The sequence below is a fragment of the Protopterus annectens genome, chromosome 2.part2 (genome assembly GCF_019279795.1).
Source record: "Protopterus annectens isolate FY-2018-M chromosome 2.part2, PAN1.0, whole genome shotgun sequence".
Taxonomy (NCBI): domain Eukaryota; kingdom Metazoa; phylum Chordata; order Ceratodontiformes; family Protopteridae; genus Protopterus; species Protopterus annectens.
In genome coordinates this window covers 1,089,809,917-1,089,835,230 of record NC_056730.1, presented here as the reverse complement: position 1 = coordinate 1,089,835,230, position 25,314 = coordinate 1,089,809,917, and the positions used below count along the sequence as shown (strand labels likewise).

General features: G+C 38.1%; 1 protein-coding gene across 1 annotated transcript in view; it reads left to right on the top strand.

Annotated features, from left to right (window-relative positions):
• SHC3 (SHC adaptor protein 3) overlaps positions 1 to 25,314 on the top strand; it is a 583,606-nt gene that overhangs the window by 454,491 nt on the left and 103,801 nt on the right. The window contains exon 9 of the mRNA XM_044064309.1: positions 16,209 to 16,305. Coding sequence (XP_043920244.1) covers positions 16,209 to 16,305 — 97 coding nt within the window. The remainder of the gene's footprint in view (positions 1 to 16,208; positions 16,306 to 25,314) is intronic.

The following is a 25,314-nucleotide window of genomic DNA, read 5'->3' as shown; positions in this document are numbered from 1 at the left end:
AGTCAGAGTGTGGACCATAATCTCACTGCCAATACTCACCCTCGTGGAACACCTCCTGTCTTCAGTAGGACACAATAAATTAGGCCAGGGAGGAATTTATTAGAACTCAAAGTTTCATCCCACCTAAATAACATAAGAAAATTTTGATCATTTTGATCAATCATTTTTTGAGATATGTCTGGAATGCTTCTGCTACAGTACTCTGCTGTCTGTTAGCCATGCTAACAGGAGAGTTAACATTCACCTCCGATGCATATTATTGTGTTAATAAGCTTTGCCATTTAAACTGCAGACTTCTTTCAGAAGTCCCAGAAAGTCATAGGTAAGAATGTCTGTTTTTGGTTCAGGAAAGTTGCTTTTGATCTGTTGTAAGCCTTTTGCAGTAATTTTGTATGCCTTTGTGAATCAGGAAATTACTTTTGTGCATTCTTAAGCTTGTATCTCTTACATTTCATATTTCTATAGTAAAAAAGTCTGTATAAGAAGCTTACAGAATTTCATCACAAATTAAGCTCTTTCGACATTCATTCCCATTTTCTGGAACAGGAGAGTTTAACTTTTGATGAAAGTGTGTGAGTTTCATATATAAACATGTTTTTTTTTTTAATTTTTGTTTCAGTTTCTGTCTTTGCTTCATTTGCTCTTTTGTAGTTTTTCATATTTTTATAAATCTTTTACTTTAAACAATTCTTTAACGTTTTATTCCCTTTCTGTCTGATATTTATACCTTTCTACTTGACAACACATGCAATGTATTTGGGCTTCAAACTATATTCCTTTAATTATGTTATTGTATTGTTTACACCAGCATCAATCAGTACCTTGTGTATTATCTCCTCCTTCCTTTCTCTTCCACTTCTCTATTTCTGCCTTATCCAACCCTTTCTCTCTCTCTAACACCACCAAAAACAAACCTTAACAAATTCTGCCAGGTCATTTCAAAGCTGCTTTCTTCCATAGGTTCATATGTGTTTACTATGCTAATGATCACTAGGGCTTTTTTAAGCCTAGCTATGTAACAGAGCATGGGTAGTGTCTTAGATAAACACTTGTTTCTTCTGCAGGTGCTATTTATATCACATGCAATGTTTTATGTCTTTAGAATGGGTAGTTCTGGTGCTGTTTGTTTTGCAGATATGCTAGAGGTCCATCAGGGTGCGGTCTGACAGTGCCTTGCATTTTATAGTATAGATCTCCCTTCAACAGTCTGTAGGAATCAGAAAACAGGGATAGCACTTTGGGCAGGTCTGCATAGGACATGTTACTTATGCCCTGTGTTCTTTCATTGAGGAACTTCTGTGGACATTCAAGTTGCTGGATTTGCCTGGTTAGTTACATACCAAAGGTGGTATTGTAGTCAATGATAGATCTGATGAATGCTGAATACAGTGGAACAATGACCTCCTTAGACCTAGATACCATACATTTGTTTATAAGTTGCTATAGAATGATTTCTTCATTACTGTAGACATGTGCTGGTCAAAGTCACTGACTACTGGATCGACTCTTAGGGGTGTGCTGTCAATACAATAGTTATCAGGGGTGGATAACTTCCCAAAGGATACTATTATGCATTTCTTGGCATTTAGTTTTAGTCCATGCCTCTGACACAAGTTATTTGTCTGTGTCACCCCTTCCTGGAGAACATTAGTGTTGGTGGAAAATTTTTTGACTGCTCCTAATTTGCAGTTGTCTGCAGATTTGATTAGCCAGAAGCCCTTGACATTGTCCTTGACTTCAGAGAAATAAATGCCAAAAGGGAGCTGTTGCAGGGCCGATCCCTAATGCACTCCATTTGTGACTGGTCTCTTTATAGAGATGGACTCCTCATTTCTAACTTCCTGTGTCGTGCTTCTGAACTAGCTGACTATTCACTGGGTGACATAAAGCTTTATACATAACATCTTGAGTTTATCATCAATGTCTAAGTGGAGTATTGTGTTAAATTCCTTGGCCAGATCAAGGGAGGCAGTGTGAACTGTTTTGAACTCATCCATTTCTTTGGTGAACTTCTCAAAGAGGTCCACCAGGTTGAGTAGGCAAGACCTACCCTTGATGAAACCAAATTTCAGTTGGGCTCAGTGTCTGCAGGTTTCCTTAGTCATTATTGATCATTTCAATGATAATTCTTTCCATGGCTTTGCATATGAGACTAGTGAGACTTAATGGTCTGTAGTTTCCAGGATCTTTAGATGGCCCATCTTTATGCAGAGGGGTGACTGTTGCTTTCATTAGGCACAGAGCCTGTTTGGAGACTAGAGATAAATAGTAATTCCAGAGGGCTAATTAGACGTTATCTAGGGATATTGTCTGGGCCTGTCGATGCATTGTTCTTGGCCTTACAGAGAGCTTTAAGGAGCTGTTCCCTAGTGATAGTAGAGGGAGTGATATTTGATGGTATTTCCTGAGAGGAGGCTGAGAGGGGGAGAGAAATAAAGGTAGAGCTGAATTTGTCTGGCAGTATGTTTGCTATATTTTCTGGCGCAGTATAGGTGGCTCCATTAAAAATGAGCTCTGTACATAATTGTGTATTGCCTCTGAGGTTGTGAATGCATTGTGATTGTCCTTGGCATAGGAGGCCAAACTTACCTCAAATTTGGCTTTGGTAGACTTTATTTTTTTATCTGAATTATTTGTTTAATTTGATGAGAGTGCTTTTATCTTGCTGTATGTTACACCTCTTTATTTTGCCATGATTTTCTTTTTGTTATAGTGCTAATTGATATTGTGATTCCACCAGGGTTGCTTGTTTTTAAGTTAGTTCTGTACTTATTCCTGGTGAGTACAGTTGCCTCTGTGCAGCTATTAACACACTTGTGTAGGGATTCTGTGAACAGTTCCACATAGGCAGCTGTGTTCTTGGGATTTATGGGAGCTTGAAAGTTTGCCAGGTCATCACCTAATAATTGTAAGTTAGCCTTAGAGTAGTTCCCAAAAATTCCAGGGTTAGCTGGGGTTCTGGATTTTATTTTTACTTTAAAAGAGACCATTTTGTGGTCTGACCTTCCAGAGAAGACATTACACTAGGGGGGGGGTGTAGCACTCTCCCATATTAGTATGTTTGCACCCCTTGTTGCCATATTGACAATCTGGACCAGAGAGTTTGTGTTTACAAAATCCAGGAATTTCTGTGCCTGCACATTTGGTGTTGTATATGATTGCCAGTTAATAGTGGGGTAATTAAAGTCACCCATGAATATGGTATTGGCTTGAATGGTGAGTGTTTCCAGTAACCTTATATTCATGTTATGGGTTTTCTGGGTCATAGAGGGGGAGCTATAGCTTGCAAGAAAGTGGTATGAGATTTTATCTGTTGTGATTTGAATGTGGAGAAGCTCAAGTGCATTGTCCTGTCTGACCAGCCTTGAGGTATATTTATTTTTGATGTAAATTGGTGCACCTCCACCTTTAGTGTATGTCTGTGTAGTAGCTGGTCTAAATGTGTAGAAGACATTATAGCCTTGCACTGTCGGGGTGGTCTACTTGGCTTTAAACCATGTCTCAGTGACTGCATAGACGTCAGCATTCTCTGGGGTGAGGAAGGTTTGTAGGGAGTAGAGTTTGTTTAGACTTTTTACATTGAACAGCACCATCTCTAAATTTTCTTGGTTTTAATTTGCTTTGTTGTAAGTACTTTCAGTTTGGCATTGACTAAAAAGGCACTGTGGGGGAGGACAATGTTTTAGCTAATATTCGAAAGCTGAGAGGGGGAGATGCAAACCATTCCTGGGAAAGCAGCATGGTCTGTTGACTATCTCCTTCCATGCTGACAGATTTTGCACCATCTTAGAATGACACCAGAAGCTAAGTTAGTCAGTCATCTTTTGTTCATATTGTGGCATCATCCTTGGAGATGGTAAAATACTATTCACTTCTAGGCTCATACCAGCCTGGGACACATTCTGAGAGCTCCATGATGTCTGTCTTCATATGGTCTAGGGAGGATCATCTCAGGTCATTTACACCCACATGGACTATGGCTGAGTCATACTGGTAATTGTCTAGTGACTTGAGTGCATTTGTAATGTGGTGGATCCTGGGTCCTGATAAGCAACCGACTGTGACTTTTTCCTTACTTAGCCTGGTAAGAGGGGTGTCAGTGTGTCTCACAGTGTAGTTTCAACAGACCAGAATGTTGTATTGTGTGATGGCTTGCTTTATGGGCACAGATGTAGAGGTTTTATGAGATGTGGCTGTATGTGTTGATGTGGGTGTTGTTTTGAAAGAGTACATTCAGGACTGCTGAGGGTATTTGTTATATGTACTTCATCTACAAGGTATTTGGGGTTTAGGAAGGTTAAAGCCTCAGCATATGTGGATCTGTGTGTCTGCTTTGTACTGTGTGTGATGGGTGCAGTATGTGTACTAATGGCAACCTGAAGTAAACATAAGTAGGGGATATTAAGCCTGATTTTAGTGTGTAATATACATAGTTAGGGGATGATAAGCTTCATATCAATTATAACTGAAGTTAGAGATTAACATACAAGACTATAGCATCCTATTTGTTGCTAACCCATATGGTAGTGTGTGGTCTATCCAGACGTGGTTACATCAGAGATACCGCTGTAAATAAGCTCTCTGTTTGCATGCTCTCTGCATTAACAATGTACTCCAAGTAACATACAGCTGGGGTTGATATTTTCTTTCCATAATTATAACAGGTTACACTGTTAATTAATTTGGTCTGCCTGACGTAGTCTCACTCAATTACACTCTCTCTATGTGCATTTGCTGTGGATGATAGTCGCAATGAAAGCAGTTGGTTTCATGAGTATTTCTAGTGCCTGAATCGAATTTTACAGTGCAAGCCTCATTTGTTTATCCATGTGTTACACTATTAACTTAATTAGAGTCAATAATTTAGCCTTTGCTTTCCCTTCTGTACTCCTGAATTGTGCTGTTTTCTTTTCTCCTTACTGCATATTACTATCCCCCCTAATCTCTTTGCCCTCACTCTCTCTTACCTATTACCCCTCGACCTATACCTCCATCCTTAATTAATTCCAGTTCTTTATTAATCTGCTGCTATCTTTTGATCCTGACAGTCCGTCATCTTATTATTTACTGTACTTGTCCTGTTTTACAGCTTGAATTAGACAGCTTTTAAATGGGCTACCCTCCCACTGTTCTGCAAATTAGTCGCCCATTTTTGGACTACAATTTCACCCTGAAGTCCCACCAGCCGAGTGAAAATACAAGACTCTCTTTTGCCTGCAGTGTTGGTGACTGCTTACAGCTTTCAGCAATTATACTAAGAAATATTTATGCTGTGTTGTTCATTGTAAGGGTTAGCACACTTGCAGACTGACTGACGTCTCCCTCCTTGTAGTCTTCATGCGTTCTATCCCTATAACTGTACCCACTGCTGCTCTTCCAATCTAAATCCACTAGATGGCAGCATAAGCCCAACTTTTTTCACTGTATATTGGCTTCCCTCTTTTATTAAACATAGCCACATTCTATCCCTCTTACTTAAGCGATTCCCTCTCTATATGAAACAAAGCCACATCTTATCCCTCTTACATAAAGGGATTCCCTATGTTTATGAAATATAGCCATATCCTACCCCTTTTTTTGCATAAATGGTAAGTCGCAAGACTACTGACTCACCATCCTAAGAAAATTAAAACCTTACATATTCTTCTACCCCAACCTTAGGGGACTAAAATCTCCTCCAATGGTCCTTTATTTCTGCATAAAGAGTAATGTGTTTTCCTTGAACACTACCAGCCTACCTAATTGCTGTATCCTTCCTACCTGAGTGGTTGTTTTTTTTTAGCACTCTAGCCTCCTCCAGTGGGGCAAACCCGCTCCATTCGCCCTTGCTATGCTCGGGCTCACTCCACTCCCCTACCCTACCCCCATTCCCACCCAACCCATATACATTACATTTATACCTAGCATTGCCACACCTACACTCCCACACCACCAATCACAACCTTCCACCTCCTAACTCCACCCACACTGCTCAAATACATATCCAACTATTAGCCCTCTTGATTACCACCTTACACTCCACCCATCATTATCTTCTTATTTACCAAACTCTTCTTAACCTAACCCCTCATTCCCTTCTCATTTGCCATACCCCCTCTGAACCTACCCCCTCCCTTTCTTCAGCAGCCCTAGTCATCTTACCTGACTTTCTAATTCCACTCCCCTCCTTTTTACCCCCACCTCTCTCCACACATAGCTACTACTATTCCACTGCACTACATTTCCATTTCACTTCTTTCTGCTAGCATATAGGCTGTATTACCTCTAATTGCTGTAGCCCTAACTCTACACTCATCTCTCACCCACACTCATTTATACTCATCCTAGCCTCTTACAACTGACATTATCCAGCCATGTCTCTCACACTCAACATCTTTCTCCTTATACCCACCCTCCACCTCTCTCTCCTTCTAAAACTTACATTTCACACAACCCATCTCCCTCCTCCACCCTCCCCCACCATATCTGTCATTATTAACACCCTCTCAAGCTACACTGCTATCTCCTCTAGTCTGTATCAAACTAATCTAATCCTACAAAAAAAAAAATATCCAGCTCTCCATTCACCATAACTATTTTTATCACCAAGGCCACAAATACCTCAGCAACAAAAGAAAGAAGTCCCTCCCAAGTAACTTCTTAACTCATTGTAACTTGGCTCTCTGTGGTGATATACACCTCAACCCATGCCCTTCTTCCCCTTCTCATAATTCCCACACCTCTACTAAAAAAACTAAAATTTGCCAGTGTTAATATTCAGATTATTAAGAATAAAATTCCCCACCTGCATGCTTGGCTACACCAGCACAAACCAGACTTCACTGCCATCACTGAAACATGGCTCAAGCCATATATGAAGGATTCTGAAATTCTACCTCCAAATTACTCCTGTCTTAGGAATGACAGACTCCACAAAAAAGGTGGAGGTGTCGCCTTAATATTCCCAAGCATCTACACAATTATTCCATACTCTAAACCAATTCCCTCTTCCTCATCTGCTGAGCTACTAGTTACTTTTCTCAAACTTAACAACTGAAAAAGCCTTTGCATCATAGTAATATACATGCCCCCAGGAAACAATAGTCCTATTCTAGAAGAAGTTCTAACCTGGACAAGGCTTAACATACAAAATGAAACTGTCATTTTAGGCAACGTTAATATCAACTGGTTAGATACCTCCAATACGAATCCCTCCACAAATATTAACCTACACATATATTCTCAACTAATTTCTGATATCACCAGACCAAACAAGAACACAAAGGTTTAGCCTTAGATTGGATCCTAGTTTCTGATCCTGATAAAATCTCTTCCTCAGGCATTTTCCTTGATAGTATCAGTGATCACTCTCCAGCATTCATTATACATAAGCCAACTTCTACAACTCACCCTCACCAACATAGATATACCAGAGATCTGTCTCATTTCTCCCAAAACACCCTCAATGACATCCTGCAGGATACAAATTGGAACCCACTTAAAATTCTTCCACTCAACGATGCTGTTGAATTCTTTAACTCCACATTCCACTCAACCCTAAACTTTCTTACTCCCCTAAGACTAATGAGAGTCAAATCAAAACATGTGTGCTGGCTGACAAAGGCCACAAAGCAAGTTATGTCCTCTAGGGACAAAGCATGGAAAACCTGGCAAAAAGCCCAAACTCCTTCCAACCTAATGCAATACAAACCGCTTCATAATCAGGCTAAATGTTTAGTGGTCAAAACAAAAAAAAGAGTACATACACTATATTCAAGATCAGCAGAAAGAAAATCCCCAAAAATTCTGGGGAGCAATTAATTCCTTACGCCACCCAGGTACTAACAACACCCCATGCCCAAACCCAGATAAACCCCCTCTGAATTAGCCTCACTCTTCAATACATACTTTATTGACACCATCACCAATCTACTACCTTCCCACCCATCAACCCTGACCCATTGGGTGCACCATCAGCCCATAATACCTCAAATTCCACACCCATCTTCTCATTATCACCCATTACCACATCCACTATCCAAAAACTACTTTATAAACTAAAACCTTGTACAAGCGCTCCTGATAATCTACCTGCAGAATATCTCCAACTAGCAGCCCCTTCCATAGCTTACCCTTTCAGCATACTCATTAACAGGTCCATTCAATAATCCTGCATACCAGATATCTGGAAAAAATCATTTGTCATTCCTCTGCATAAAGGCAGCAACAACTCTGACATCTCAAACTTTCATCCTATTGCCATTGTTTCCCCTATCTCTAAAATATAAGAGAAGTGCATCCACACTCAGCTCATAAATCATCTAGTTAAATACCAACTTCTTTCTGCCACTCAGCATGGCTTTAGGCCTGGACATAGCACCAACACTGCCCTCATCTCCTTCTTAGTAAATAGAGCTCTTGACTCTGGCTTCTTAGTTTCAGCTCTCTTTCTTGATCTATCAAAGGCATTTGACACCATTTCTCACTCCCTACTGCTCAGCAAACTCTCCGACCTCAATCTGTCTCCCCCTACCCTACAACGGTTTACAAACTACCTTATAAACCGGCAGCAATCCTCTAAATGGCAAAACTCTTCCTCCACTTTCATCACTGCTAACACAGGTGTTTCCCAAGGATCAATTCTTGGTCCCCTCCTCTTTAGTATATTTGTCAACAACTTTCATCAGACCCTTACTCTAATACACTGACAATTCAACTATCATCTCCTCCTCAAAATCTCTCACCAAATTACAGCAACTTACCCAAGAAGGATTTACCTCTACTGAGCATTGGATATCCCAGAATCACCTTGCCCTTAACCCCAACAAAACAAAACTTTTATTATTTGCTCCCACAAAAGCTACCCCCATTGACAAATCCCCTTTTTACATTTACTTCATGTAACAATACTATCCTAGAAGTCGTCCCTAGTACCAAACTGCTAGGTGTCATCATTGATGACAAACTTACCTTTGACCTTCATATCCACAGCAATATGCCCTATATAGACATAACTATTTCCTCAGTCTCACTGCCAAAAAGGCCCTCGCCTCATCCTTCCTACTTTGCTTTATGGTGCTCCCATCCTTACCAACCTACAATCTTCCCTAAAAAGTAAGCTTGATTCCTGCTACAATAAAACTGATAAATTTGCTGCAAACTCTAAAATACTCTACCCATCACTGCTCCTCATTGCATAAACTAAACTGGCTGGAATCCCAACACCATCTTACTTACCTTCAGCTAACCGCAGCCCACAAAATAATCTACCAACCTGAACATTGCCCTTCCCTTTCATCCATACTGACCATGTACCAGCCCAATCACCACCTCAGGTCAGGAAAAAAATGTTGCTGTCTATAGAGAAACTCAAACTGTCAGCTGGCTAAATGCTGTACTCCTATACTGTCTGTAAGTTATGGAGTAATCTTCCTACTTCTCTCAGATCAACCTGTAAGTCTGCTTCTTTTAAAAAAATCCCTAAAATTACATTTAGTCTCTAACTGGCGATGCTCCTGTACCCCACAAAAAAATTCCAACACCTAATTTCTCACTATGGAACCTTTCTCTGTTTCTGTTCTCAAATCTTTCCCACTCTTTTCTCGGTATCTTCTCACACCTCCTCTCTCCAGCTTTTCATCCTGATACAGTCTATTCACCTGCTTCACCCTGTACTCTACACCCCTCTACTTTGAATCCTGCGCACTCACATGTATATACTATTGCCTTTTTTCTACTCACATATACTGCTAAGTTACTTTCTTCTTCTACTCTGACTTTCATACTTCTTTTTCCATTTATGCCGTCACTTATAAAATTTTGTCTTTTCTATGTATTATTGAAATGTCATCTCTGCCAGTTGTCTTATCCTTTCTACTGTCTGTCCATTTTTATGTGTCAACAATTGTTTTAACTAATTGTATGTAGTAATACATCTATTTTATTCATGTATCTACAATGTTTTAATTTGTTAATCGTATGTAATAATGTGGAGCTTTTCTCCCTGGGCCTCCACTGAAAATGGGCTCCTCCAGGCCCAGTGGACTTTCTTGGTCAATAAATGCAATAAGTAAATAAATAAACTTGACATTGTTTATGTACATCTCTCACATACCTTATTTTGTTTGAGAATTAGCTGGTTGTCAGTAAATATGAGGCAATTTATACATTGCCTTAGGATGTCCATATCCATCAAGCTGGTAACGGAGATAGTGGGAAAGTTTATATCCATGGCAATAGGCCCTTTTTATTGATCAGTTGGAGTGAGAATATAAAGCAATGTCAGGACTATTTGGTTTGCAGCTCTGGAGGCAGTGCTTGTCACTGCAAACTAATTGCCCTGTGTGCAACAAGGTATTGGTGAAATTTCAAGGGTGCTTTTACAGGAAAAATGTCAACTCAAGGTGCCTGCATCTATACAGGAAACTGCCAAGCACTTGAGTGGAAACAACTAAAGTAGACCCTGATTATTTATGAATCAAGTATTTAGGGAGATCTTCTGAAGTTAGGTGTGACGACAACTAATCAAACAGTACTTACTGAAAAGAAATAATTAGCTTTGTTGAGAGTGATGAAAAGAGGGAATCATCTGATTGGCTACTGCCTGGCTACTACTACTGCTGGTCTCATCACAGCTTCATGCTGCTGGGATACAATACCCCTTTATTACTTCTCTCCCCAAAAGCAAAACAGTAGCACCAATCCCAAGACAAGAAGCAGGCCACAGGCTCTTTGGTGATCAAAAGTCTTGTCCTAGATGATGCAGGGGTCTGTAAGTTGCTTTAAATAGCAATCAGACCAACCAGGAAGGTCCCACTCAGTCACTCTTTGCACAATCAGAGTTAGTCAGTCCTCTGCTCTTTCTCTCTCCAGGAGCAAAATATAAACACAAATTCCAAGCTGGCGCTTATGACCCAGTTATCAGGCTTTCTGGTGATCAGTGGTCTCCAGGAAATAATGTCCCTATGCTCCTTCTCTCACCAGAATCAAAACAGGAGCACTACTTCCAAGATGACTACTGAGTGACAGAATACAGACTCCACAATAATTGGTGATCTTGGACTAGATGTTGCAGATTTTAAAGGTAAGATGGAAAAATGGATTAATATACTAAGAGTTGCAGTGTGCAGTAATCAGCTAGGTATGAAAGGGGCGGGGGTAACTCAAGCTTTAGCAATCTAAGGGAGAGCCAGTAATTTTAAAACAGTAAGAGGGACTGGAAGGGGTTGAGCACTCAGTATTCCATCCCTATTCATACAATATCTCCTTCATACAGGATTCAGAGAAGAGGCAGTACCAACGTAAAACAGTTTCTTTTTTTTTTTTTGCAGTTCAGACATGCTTGGATATGTTTGTTTATAAAGAAAAGTTTACCTGTTATGTGAAGAGCAGGGACCCAACTCAGACTCAGTGGGATAGCGCTTTTTGTTTCCCACTAATGACTTGGGGTCTACTGGTCTGGAAGTAAATAAACAAAAATGAAAAGCAAATAATAACAATACAGAACAGTTGTTGTAGAGCAGGAATTTTCAGGCAGAGATTCTTGAATGTGTAGTATTCCCTTGTCTTCAGGAAACTGCCTAGCAATTGGCTTAGAGGGTTAAAGAGCTGTCAGTGAGCTGTTTCATGTGGGCCTGTGGTGTGAGGTTTGATTCTGTCAGCCTCCATTACCTAACTGTGTGACCCTGAGCAAATCACTTAACCAGACATGACTCCCATACTGAATCTGAAAAAGGTCTATGATGATCAGTGCTTAACGCTCCAAAACAAATACAAATAAAATAAAACTCCCTTTACAGGGACAGAAAATGATTCTTCATAGAAGAATTAGACAAAGTGACTTGATGTTAACACCCATGAGCATTCAAGGTGAAGTCAGAACAAACAAGTTCTGAGAAGACTGCAGTGGAACAGAAATAAATCCTTCCCATTTTACTTATTCACTTTTCTTGTCCAAAGAGCAACCCACAAACATGACTCTCACAATGTTTATTTCAAATAATAAAGAATAGTAAGTCAGAAAGGAGAAAGTTGGGCTCACTCTTTGAGCCTTGCTTGAGGTGGTGGCCTCTACTAAGTGCACAGGTGTTATCCCTAATGTGGGCATGCTTAGTCACCAAACAGTGGTATAGAGCTGCCTTGTGGACTCACCCTCATAAGGTGAACATTGGAAATCATGTGAGATACTAGTTGAAAGGCAGGCAGGCAGAAATGGGATATAGGATGGATTATAATGTAGTAGGCCCCAACAAAAGAAATTGGCTCTTGGGCCAAAGGTTATCACCTTGCTGCTGGAGAAGGAGTAGTTTGTACTGGAGGTTGAAAAGTGCCAGAAAATACAGTTAATCCTACCTCTGCAGACATCATTGGCTCTGGAACCATTCTGTCCATTTGGGGTTGGTCTCTCTCTCTCTCTCTCTGTCACTCTAAAGCTGCCCCTCAGAAAAGGCCTAAGGTAGGGGTGGAAATGCTCACAAGCCACTTGCTAGTTTCTCTACATAAAGAGTTTTTTTCCAATAGGTGGGAGTCACTAGAGACAACAAGTTGTAGAAAGAAAAAATCTGTGTTCTTTCTGCATGTGCATGTTCTTGAGTAATCAGGCTTCTTGGAATCCGAAAGAATTTTCTCTGATAGGGTATTATCTATGGACTCTGTGGTCCTTCTGAGTGATTTCATTTTTATTATGGGTAATAACAAAGATACTTTTAGGGGCATGACTTGGGGAATGATTTCTTGATCTGAACTTGAATGGTGAATTCATTTTTTTTCTAGGATAATCAAAGATTGCTCACAACAAGTACCGTGTTTAAACACAGTGCTCCTCAAAAATTTACTTGACACCAGCGCACTTTCAGCCAAAGGCTAATGAATGGCTTTGCAGGCTTTTTTATTGGAGCTGAAGGACATATTTTATGGACATTTATATCAAAAGAAGTGCTGAGACGTCACATGTTCATTATGTATGTTGAACTGGATTAGACATCTGAAGAGGCTGAAAAGACCCAAGGATCCCAGATAAGTAATGAGTATGTTCTGGGAATACTCAGTTGATGCTTCTTTGTAGAATAGGCTCATCTCCAAGCTTCAGAGGACCTTATCTTGTATGCCATAGTAAGTTAGGGACATGGAGATGGCATGGATCCTGTTCAGCAGCTAAGAAGCTGAGGTGGCAGCAAGGAGTTGTGGTAAAAAGGTATTTTTTGCTTGTCGTGGTGGTAATCCAAAGAATCATTGCTAGACACTGGTGGTGAGCGAATATGTCAAATTAAAGAGACAGGCCTTCTGTACAATGAATGTGGGTGGGGGGTCTCAAATTCGACTGATAAGTACCAACAGACCAGAAAGGTAGCAGTTGCTGCAGCAAAGTCTTGGAGTGGGAGGAGTTTAGTGAGGTCTGAGAGAGAATGACCTTTGGATGGCCTCACCAAAACTTTTGATAACTCAGAAAGTGGTAGAAGGGGTTGGAATGTATCTTATGTTGTTTTTATCATGCATGGATAAACTCTGGCCTCAAATGAGGTCACTGTTGAGAGGTATAAGGAATAGTTTGAGAAATTCCTGATCCTGGTGGATATGTCATCCTTTTAGAAGGCAATGCCAGAAGCAACAGATGGGGTTTGGATTATTTTTGTAGGTGCGGCCAGTGTAGCATTTGAATAGTTTTGAGGTGGTAAGGCTGTGGGAGTGAATGAGATCAAATACAGGATGCCATTGTCAGTGTATCTTTTCAATACTTTTAGGGCAGAGGTTCTCTGGTTTGATTCACGGCTGAGGTGCCTTCTGTGTGGAGTCTGCATGTCCTTCCTATGCCTCCAGGTGCTCCAGTTTCTTCCCACATTCCAAAGACATGCTTCTGGAGCATTTTTCTCTGGGTCTGTGCTGAAAATGGGTTTTGTCCCAGTCAGACTTTCCCGATAAACAAATGTTAAATAAGTCAATAAAAATAAATAAAATATAACATGAAAGATAGGGACAGCAACTCAGTACTGAAACTGGGGTAGTTGTTCCTACTTTTAGAAGCGGACCCCAGTGTGTGTTCCACTTACACAGATCATAATCCTTAGTCTGGTTGGGGAAGCCCATGCCATAATCTTGATAGGTGAACCCTAGATTCAGGGGGAACAAAGTAGACTTCATTCCAGTCATGGAACAGTGAATTAACTCTTGTCATTTTCTAGATATTGAGGAGTCAGAGAAGTTTTGACAGTATGGTCTACATTTGCTTTGTGGACCTGCAAAATGCATATGACTGAGAACCCAAGATGTCTTATAGGTGGTGCTACAGTTTTGCAGGTCCTAGGGTCACTGCTGCATAACATTTAGTTTCCATATTATCAGACATATAGAGTTCTGTCTGCACTATTGGTATCAAGCTAAATAGTTCAGTGTAGGCATAGGATTCCAACAAGGATACATCTTTTCTCTCACCATGTTCATGAGTTTCATAGGCAGGATATCAATGTCCATCTGAAGTTTGGTTAGCAGGTAAATTGGAGACATTAAGACTGCATCTTGATTGTTTGCAAATAAAATGGTCATCTTGGATTCAGCTGTGAACTTCAGTATGCACTGCAATAGTTCAATGTTGAGTATGAAGTGGCTGGGACAAAAATCAACAACTCAAAATCTGAAGTTTCTGTTATTTCCCAGAAAAGTGTGGATTGTTTTCTGCAGGTGAGACTGGCAGGGGAGACCATCATACAGGCAGACGCAGTAGTAGTTTATATCCTCACCAGCATCATGGCAATGGGGAATACAGAGGTGTAGCGGGGGGGGGGGGGTGCAGTAAAGTGCAGTTATCACAACTCCCACATATGACACACCTGTGAGAAGTACCAATAATTTGCTGGGGATAACTTCTCCCAGGGCCATCTTACTGGCGATGCTTGACCTTACCTGGAACCCTGGGTAATGACACCTGTCAGAATTCCACAGAATAAAGCATACCAGGGATACAACTATGTCCTATTGCAAACCAGAGTCATTGTTGAGCATGTACTTAGGTTTCAGAAGGCACACTTTTGCTGTCTGGATTCATTTGGTGTTGTCCTCCACTATGATCCTGGCTCATGTGCAAAAGTATTTTCAGTATGTTCAGTGCTCCACAACATTACACTTAGGAGGCAGTGACAGTAGGGGGCATTGCAGGAGGAGCAATCCTAGTAAACCAGGCAGTGGAGGGTGATCCAGATGAGAAGATGATGGATGAGTCAGCAGTGTCAGCACAGGGATTGAACATGTAGATGGAGGACAGTGCAATATGCTGTCACACTGGCAAAGAGACAGTGGTTTGCACATAGCTTCAGTTCATTGTAAAGCAAATACATTACAGTAAAAGTGATGCATACAAAACCAATACCAGGTTGTGTTTACCCATGCATAGGCTGACCACACTGTACATCAGACATAGGAAACCCAAGTAACAATGCACAAATGACAGACCCCAGGTTAATATCTTTTTGCACAAGTTGGGGAGAGAGCACATGTGTGGATGCCTTTTACAGAGTATTGAGGATAATTAAAAGCAAGGCTACATTTGTGTGTTGAAGTTTCATATAGGCAGAGCCTCATTACCCAAAAGGTTACAGCAGCAGGCTGGCTATACCCATGCCTGCACTGTTTATGATCACTAACCACTGATTGTTAAAATAACAGCTTTAAATTTATTTTATGGTAACAGTTATTATGCATTTTAAAAAGTGCAGAATTATCTAGTATCTATTTGCTTTCTACCTGGAGAAGACAGACTTGTCTGCACTGAGATGTTTATTACAGGAATCCAAAACATGCTGCTAGGGATTCTGAATCTTGTTTATACAGCTATAGTAAGAGAAGGCAATATCTGCTGTTAAACCAACATTTAAGTGTGCTACTGTATGTACTAGTTTTAGAGTATAAGATTTAAGGTTCATCATTGTTAAACCCAGTAGATGGTTAAATAAATTTTGTACTGTTGCCTTATATTTGTAAATGATGCGTGGTGCCTTTGTTGGTAGCAGCCAATGTTGACAAATTGGATCAAAAGGCGCATGTGTTTTAGTACTAGTTTAAGAATCATGGTTCCATTGCTGTGTTCTACTGTACTCATATGGAAAGTGGTTTAGGCACTATCCCACAACAGTGGACTTAATAGGTGATTAATTTTTTTCTGATGTTTTGTTTATTCATATCTATATATATTATATCTTCTGTCATTCAAACTAGTGTGATTTACTTTTTTGTCTGTTTAGTCACCATCAGTACCTGGACAAGAGCAAATATACTATCAGGGTCGTTCTCAGAGAGAGAATCTTGGGGATGAATGGCGACATGCACCTATCCGACAAGGTACAGAGACAACTGATACTGTATATGAAAAATGCAAACAATGCAAAAATAAATAGTTGTGTTAGTTGTTCCATATTGTCTATCAAAAATAGATGTTATATATAGAACTTCCTTTTTTTGTCGAAAAACATTCCATCGTGGTAGCTGGCTCCACTGCACAGAGGGATAAAGCTCTTACAGTGCTTCAGATGGCCTGCGATTGATTAGTAGGCCAGGCACTGGAGGAGCCAACAAAAGGGGGTGGAAATGAGCAGATGACTTTGGCAAGGGATGGCAGCTTAGCCAACTGCAAGTATAATGTAAAGGCCAAGAATGAACACTGAACCAAGTAATGTGTACTCACTATAACAGACGCAGCACATGTAAGAATGGGCCTGCACTCTGGAACTTCTGCTCCCACAAGCTGATGCAGAGGAGGGACAAAAAACATAAAAAAATTAGCTTTTTTAATAACCTAAGAGTCTTCAAGATGCTTTTATCTTAATTGTTTGGAAAAACATGCACAGTTCATTTTTTTTTTTTTACCACGAGATCTGTATCATTTCAAATCAAATCAGTTCAAAGTACTTGGCACGGGGACGATGTTTACCTTTAACATGTCTAAAACTTAATTTCAGCCATATGCTCATCTAGATTCGTTATGGAAGTTTGAATTTATTCATGATACTTTATTTCACTATGAAGCGTATTCCAGCTTCCTGCCTCCTTTTAACAAATTAATTTTGGATTTTTGTTAGTATTACTCAAAGTCGTTGGTCATATTCTTTTCATCCATCACCCTTGGATCTAAATGGTTTGTGATGTAGGTCAGTCAGACAATCAAATTCTATTAATATGGCTATTCATCTAGGTGCGTTGTGAAACAATAAAACAGGTAAGACAATGTCAAAATAGTAAACAATATAAACAGACATTAAGAAAAAAAAATCAGAAAACGAGTTTAAATTTCTGTACTGCTGGTAACTTCAAGTAAAAAGTAATCCAATATTGCTGTGAAAGAGATTTATTGATTGATTGATTGATTGATTGACATTTGATTACCAGGAAAATCCAACTGGGTAGAAACCAATTTTCAGCAGAGGCTCGGGGAGAAAAACTACAAATTATTAAAACGTTTTAAGAACAATAATTTTACACTCTTTAAAAATAAAGCAAAAACATCTGCAGTTTAAAACGTTTTAATAAATTAGTCATAATATAAAAACATTAAGCATCTATACAAGGTATATGACAATCTTTTAATATTAGACAAATTTTAGTTTGTAGAGAAATTAGAGGTAGGTTAGTTTAATTGAAATAGGAATTGCAATAGAAAGTGTGGGATAAACAGGCTTATGGTATATTTAGAGAGAAAGTCAGGGCAGAGAATTTGATAGCAGTAAGGAAGTAACCTCTGAACATTCTGCCATAGCTATGGCAACTTTCAATTGTAAGGTGAAAGCACTTCCATCTTCCCCAAGTGTTGCAGCTTCTCTGTACAAATTTAAAATGTTCTCACATCATACAAGTAGCCTTCCACAGTTTCCATTGAAAATAAGTCACATTTCAATAAGAAGTAGGGTAAATACAATAAAAACAAGTCCAAAATGACAGTATTAAACTTTAACTCAAATCTTAGCACTTTCATCCAGACTAATATACGGACATCTCTGATGAGGTCTGTATGTTGGTCTGGATGAAAGCGCTCATATTTGAATTTAAGTTTAATATTGTCATTTTTGACATGGTTTTTATTGTATTTACCCCACTTCTTATTAAAATGTGACTTAGTTCATATACACACTGTGGAAGGCTGCTTGTATGATGTGAGAACATTTTAAATTTGTATAGAGAAGCCACAACACTCAGGGGATATGGAAGTGCTTTCACCTTACAGCAGTAAGGAAGTAAGTGAAGAAGGGAGGTTAAGGAGGTATACGGAATGAAAAGATACTTGTTCACATTGATTTAGCAATATAGTTTATCCTGGTTTTGAGCAAGAACAGAGTCAGATTTTAGCTGGGAAGTCTTGAAGAGTGGTTTTGAAAGATGGGGGGAAGGATATAGATCTGATGAATACAGATAAGGAGTTCCAGGCCTTATCAGCCTTGCACGAGTATAGACAATGCCCAGCAGATTTGCTAGGTTTGTAGACAGACAGAAGTCTTTGGTCATTGGATCATAATGACTGACTGGGAACATAATTGTGTAGAATGTTTTTTAGTGTTGGAGAGGCAGATGGCTGCTGGATAATTTTATAGGTGGTAAGAAATTGTGCATATGTTAGTTGATGTGACAGTTCTAACCAATTTAGGCTTTTCAGTGCTATACAATAGTGGGTTCTGAAAGGGTTATGTGCTGCAAATTTAGCAACTTTGTTATAGCATTGTTCAAGTTTTTATTTTTGTGAAGCCTGGAGGTTAGTAAGTAATGCGAGCACCATAAAGCAGAGTGAGGAGTAGAGAAGTAGTGGCAAGTATAGTTTTATTTGCATCAGCAAGAATGTTTTTGGCTTTGTAAAGCATTCCTAGTTTTTGATGAGTTTTCCTTTGCAGTTTTGTATACACAGGTCGAACGTAAGGTTATCATCCACTATCACCCCTAATAGTTTGCTATGAAAAGTGATTTCAGTGGTTGTATTATCAAGAGAGAGGATTTCAAATTTTGTTTTTTCATGTGAGAGGGATTTGGGGAAAAAGTAGTAGTTTGTTTTTTGTTGGGATGAGCATGAGTTGTGAGTTAAAAAGCCATGTTTCAGTGGTTATTAAAGCTTCTGGAGTAAATTTTTTGGAGGTGTGCCATGTTGTCAGATGTGCAAATAAGAGTGGAATCATCTGTGTATTGTATTATGGTGGCCTGTTGTGTGGATGAATAGTGGGTGTTTGTGAAAATGTTAAGGAGGAGGGGACCAATGATAGAGCCTTGTGGTACACTGGTAGTGACTAATAGGTAAGTAGAGAAAGTGGAATGCCATTTTACTAATACCTATTGAAGAGGTAGCTTTTAAACCACAGATGGATGGGCTGAGAGAGACCTAGTGAGGACATTTTAAGTAGAAATTTGCTGTGACAAACTGTGCCAAAGGTTTTAGAGAAGTCCAGAAATAAGGAACAGACTAGTCTGCTGTTATCTCTAGCTTTACTGATAGTATCTGTATAGGTTAAAAGGGCAGTGCTAGTACTATGGGAAGGACTAAAGCCATGTTGTTTAGTAGATACAAATTCTTTCTGCAGGAGATAGTCTAGCAATTGTTTTTGAATGCATTTTTCAAGCAACACTACAACTAAACTGGGTTAGAGGAAAATAAACATAAAACAACCACCAAATGGAAATGGCTATAATCTTGTAAATGTCAGCAGGGCAAAAAACTAAACAATGTCTTTTAGCACTTTGTTCATTTATTTATATACAATGGATCATCATCAGAAAAATGCATACTCAGCTTTTTCCCTTGCTTTTAAATAACTTTGGGTGCCAAATACATTCAAATTCAACCTATCACAGTACTCTGAATAATCACGTGCTAAAATTAATCAAATCTCATTATAGTGTACATCTTAAGCATAAATAACACTGATAAATATAAATACATTTATGTCTAAATGCATATAAAAACATTAATGTTAACTATTTTATTTATATACTAACTCCAGGATTGCACTACAGTGGGGAAAAAGGCATATACATTTTACTTGCCTTACAGTACCCTACACAGTGCCAGTACTTCACTTCAGTGAAATGAGATTAGATTCGGTGAAATGAGCTTTCAGTGATTCGGTCAGGGTGAATTCAAATTCAGTGAAATGAGCTTTCAGTGAAACAAAGTAGACCTGTATTTAAATATATATATATATATATATATATATATATATATATATATATATATATATACACACACACACATATATATATATATATATATATATATATATATATATATATATATATAAATGTATTTATATGTATTTATATTTAACATTTATTACTGTTATTTATGTTTAAGACTTACACTATAATAAGATTTGATTAATTTTGGCATGTGATTATGGAGAATACTGTGATTGGATGGATTTGAGTGTATTTGGCACCCAAAGTTATTTAAAAGCAAGTGAATAAGCTGAGTATGTATTTTTCTGATGGAGTTTCATTGTATATAATTAAAGGAACAAAAGCACTAAAAAACGTTGTTTAGTTTTTCACCCTGCTGACAGCTGCAAGATTATAGCCGCATCCATTTTGTGGTTCTTTTATGTTTATTTTCCTCTAACCTGGTTTAGTGGTGGTGTTATACGTTTTGTTCTGGGTGCAGCATTTTCTTGTTAAAAGACTGTGTGAAGTAGCCATGAATAAATGATGAATTCAGAAGCAGCCACTGAAAGTCAATAGACCATTTTTTCTATGGATTTATATTTGACCACATATTCCATCCCTGATGAATTGAGAGGTTTGCTGCAAACTATTCAAAATACTAACAAGCAGATACAAGGAGCTTTACAGAAGTTTAATTTGAAAGTGCATACTAATGAAGCCATAGACAATTTGGAATTACAGCAAGCTGGTTCCTCCTCCTCTTGTTCGAATCTTTGTTCTTGGGCAAGCAACCAGTGCGTAGTGTTTAAAGAAAGGAACATGTACGTTTTTAACATCAGTCCCCTTACCAAAGAAGCTGACGTAAATCCCTTTCTTCTGAATATTTCTTCAGAACAAATTCTAGTGACATTAATGTGGGACATTTAATCAATTGTAAAGTTCTAGTGTTTTTTTGGAGAAAAAGTTACTCAAGTAAAATCATTAGAACAGGAGGTGATGTACTTGAGAAGGTGTGTTGAATTCAGACAAGTAACATAAGGGTTGAGAGTATACCGGTTTCCTAATGGAATTAAATACACTGATTCCATTTATCAAAACATTGTTAATTTGTATAACAACACTGGATTAGCATTGCTGAAAATTTTGATAGGCCATTACAAAAAGCAGCTCCCTTTGTTAAAGGAAGACATTTTTAAACTTAATGAAGACATTGTTCGACACCCTGATTTTGCTTTTCATATGTCTCAGTATGAAAATGTTGCTGTTAGAATTAAAAGATATGTACAAACCATTATTAATCATAAAGTTAAAAAACTTAAAAGGGATTCTGAGGCATATGCGAACAAAAAGGTTTATTTGCTGAATGGTAACACTGAAACTGAAGTGAAAATAAAAGAAGCAACTGGTACAGGTGTTACAGCTGGCAATGATGTTAGCCAGCTTGATGAATTTCGCTCAGCATCAGAGACTGTTTCCCATTCAGAAGGGAATGATACAGTGGTAGAAGCCAATAAGCAGGCAGAAAGTAATGGCAACAATGTAAAACAAAATATTTTCCCTTTTTTTCCAAAAGGGGACATGGACTTTAGCTCCAAAGCCCAACAACAACTACAGAGAGACAAGGAGTCAGAAAAAAGGTTCGGGGAAGGGATAGAGCTGCTAATAAAACAAAATATTGTGCTTAATTTAAGTCAGTATGTTTTTTCTGATGATGAATTAAAAGTTTTGTCTTATGATTTCAATTTTATTCCTACAAGACAAGCAAGATATATTGAATTTATTAAAGATTTCAAGTTATATGTTAGAATACTGAATCTTAGTTAATGAAAAGGAACATTTGATAGTTTGGAGAAAACCCAGTGTTTTTATTCCACCTTTATGGTCAACTTTAAATGTGTTTGCTAAAATGTGTGAAGCTGAATTTGATTTATGAATAGAAATAAGTGTATCAACATAAAGAATAATTGGTGAATAAGTGTAAATATAAAAAGTACAAATTAAGTAAGGCTGTAGAATATCTTTAAATAAACTTATAGGTTCATCTGAACTCCGCTATATGAAAGCAGGCAAAAGGTGCGGAGTGGTAGTGAAGGAACAGTCCACTTACATTAATAAGATTACAAGTATGTTGAACAGAGATGGTTACCTTTTATTTAATAAATAATTTGTTAGAAGATGTTATCAAATGAGTGATGATACACACTTTGAGATGTTTAATAGTGGCTATTTAGATGTTGATTTGTTTGATTTTTTTTTAAGCATAGAGCAACCTGAAATAGGTAAATTACTTGGAATTCCAAAAATACATTGGAATTTACAAGATACAAGTTTTAGAGCTATAGTTTCAGCCCCCTAAAAATAAAACATTAACTATTTCTAGTTACTTGGATTCTATTTTAAACCCTATTGTACAGAAAAGTATTTTTTTTATAAGGAATTCATGGAACTTTCTGAACTCCTTAAGAGAATACAAATTAACTGGTTCTGAAAAAATTATGGTAACAGTAAATATTAGATCTCTTTAAACTGGTATAGATCAGATTCAAGGATTATAATTTGTAAAATTATATTTGGAACAGAATGGAAACTTTGATAAAATAGAAATTAATAAGATCTTTGTTCTTTTAGATTTAGTTTTGAGAAATAATTTCTTTGAGTTTAATGGGAGAATTTACCAACAGAGGACAGGTGTAGCAATGGGTGCTAAGGTAGCCCCCTTTTCCCCGCTGTAGTGCAATCCTGGAGTTAGTATATATAGTTAGAGTGTGTGTGGGGTGCACAGCTCCCCACATTGGGGGGAGGGGGTGTGGGGTGTAGCACCCCACCTAGTTTGGTTTTATATTATATGTCACCAAAAGCTTCAAAACAATGCATTTTAAACCATAGACATGCATACTTACAACACTGTTGACTAACTCTTTCCAGAAGACAATACATACCCAAACTAAGTGAGGGGCTAAGCCCCACACATACCCCCTAACTATAAATACTAACTCTAGGATCACACTACAGTGAGGAAAAGGGCATATACCTTTTACTTGCCTTACAGTACTCTACACAGTGCCAGTACTTCACTTCAGTGAAATGAGATTCGGTGAAATGAGTTTTCAGTAATTTGAGCTTTCAGCGATTTGGTCAGGGTGAATTGAAATTCAGTGAAATGAGCTTTCAATGAAACAAAGTAGACCCATATATACATATAAATACATTTATATCTCAATACATATAAAACATTAAAGTTAACTATTTTATTCTATTTTTAAGAAGACAATATTTTTCAAATATTTCAATAAGACACTTAACATTTTTTCATTTTTCAAGTATTTTGGCGAGGGGAGGTAAGATTGCTATAGGGCTAAAGTTATTAATGTCTGTTGAATTTCCTCCTTTGTGCAGAGGGATAATGTGTGGCTTTTTCCAGTGAGAGAGAGAGGGAATGTGGGGTTCCTTGACTGACTTGGATTGAGACAGGATAGGCAATGCTATTGGCTGTTGTTTTTAGGTAGTCACTTGGAAGGTCATCAGCTGTAGAAGAGCATGGTTTAAATTTGTTTAACAGTAGCTTTATATAGGATGTGGGCACATGTTTGAAGGTAAATGTGGATGTGGTGATATGTGGCTATTGGTCAGGGTTGAGATTAAATGTTGAGGAATCCTTGGTTAGAGATGCTATACTATCTATAAAATAAGAGTTAAACTATATCACTGTTTTGAGTGATGAGTTATCGGGAGAGAGTTTGGGTTGAATTTTTGGCCGGGATGTAAGATTTCCTTAATGGATGTCCAACATTTTTTAGAGTTGTGTTTAGTATTGTACTGAAAGTTATTATAGCATAGTTTTTTTGTCTTCATTTATTTGCTTTTTAGTGCAATTGTGAAGCATTCTGAAGTTTTCAAGATATGAGGTGTTTTATATTTTTGACATTCTTTCCGTGCTTTTTCTGTATCTAACATTAGCAGTCTACTCTTTTTGGATAAACAAATTGCATTATTTTTTCAATCTCATCCTTCTATGAGGTGCAAGGCTATTTAGGATATTTAGAAAAGTTGTATTGAATTCAATTACAGGATCATCTAAGGGGAGGACTTTTAGGACATTTCAATTAATAGATGATAAGGTAGTAATGAACATTTCTGGTTAAACTTGGAAAGATTTTGTGTTGTGTTATAAATACATTGTTTAACTGGGCGTGTGAGATGTCTGGTTGTATAGATTTGGAGATGATCACTGAAAGAGTCTGACATTGTACCTGTGGTGGAGTATTTGCTAGGGTCTGATACTAGGATCCAGTTTCATACAGAATTTGATGTCTTGCTATAATGTATGATAATTAATTAGTTGTGTGAAACCGTATAAGTTCATGCTAGATGTAGAGGAGTTAGAGTTCATGGACATTCACATCATCTAGTAATATTTTTTCTTGTGGAAATATTATGGATAGTCAATGTAGGATATCTTCCAGTATAACTGTATTGTTGCCGGGAGGGATATAAGGGGCAGAAATACCTATTTGCTTATAATTGTTTATTTTGAGGAAAGCAATAAGAAGCTGTGCTGAACTGAATTTTGGTGTTGGTTTTCTGTAAGGGGAAATGTGGTAGGTACTGAGAAATAGTAAAACAATACCAGACACTTTTCTTCTTTATATGGTCAATGTGGATGATAATACAACCAGGAGGTATAACTTTGGCATTGTTTAGCCTCGGTTTAAGCCAAGTTTCAGCTACAGTGAGAACATCAGGCTTATGCTGGGTAATTTAGATATGTTGTTCAACAATTGTATTTCTTATACTTCTAACATTTATTGCAGCAAAAATTAGATCACCATGGTTAGGATTAGCTGTTGTTGAGTTACAGAAGTGTGTGGGAGAGAATTGTCTTTGTGTTCATTGTGATAGGTTGGACCAGGATTAGGATGTATATCTCCTCCTAGAAAGATTTTAGTATATTGGGGAATTATGCATACTTGTTTTTGGAGAGGATTCTTGCACTTGATTTTATTTTGGTTTAAGTTGAAGAGCAGTTAATCAGTCTATGTTTGGAATAAAGGTGAGGGGCAATATTAAACAGGTTTGGTGAAATGTGTGTAAAGAGGAAGTATGGATAGGTGGTTGGGACAGAGTTGGAGAGATGTTGAGAGATGTTATTGAGTCATGGTAGGTTCATAGGTGTGTACTAGGCTAATGGTCCTGGGGGCTTTACATGCCTAGCCCATAGAT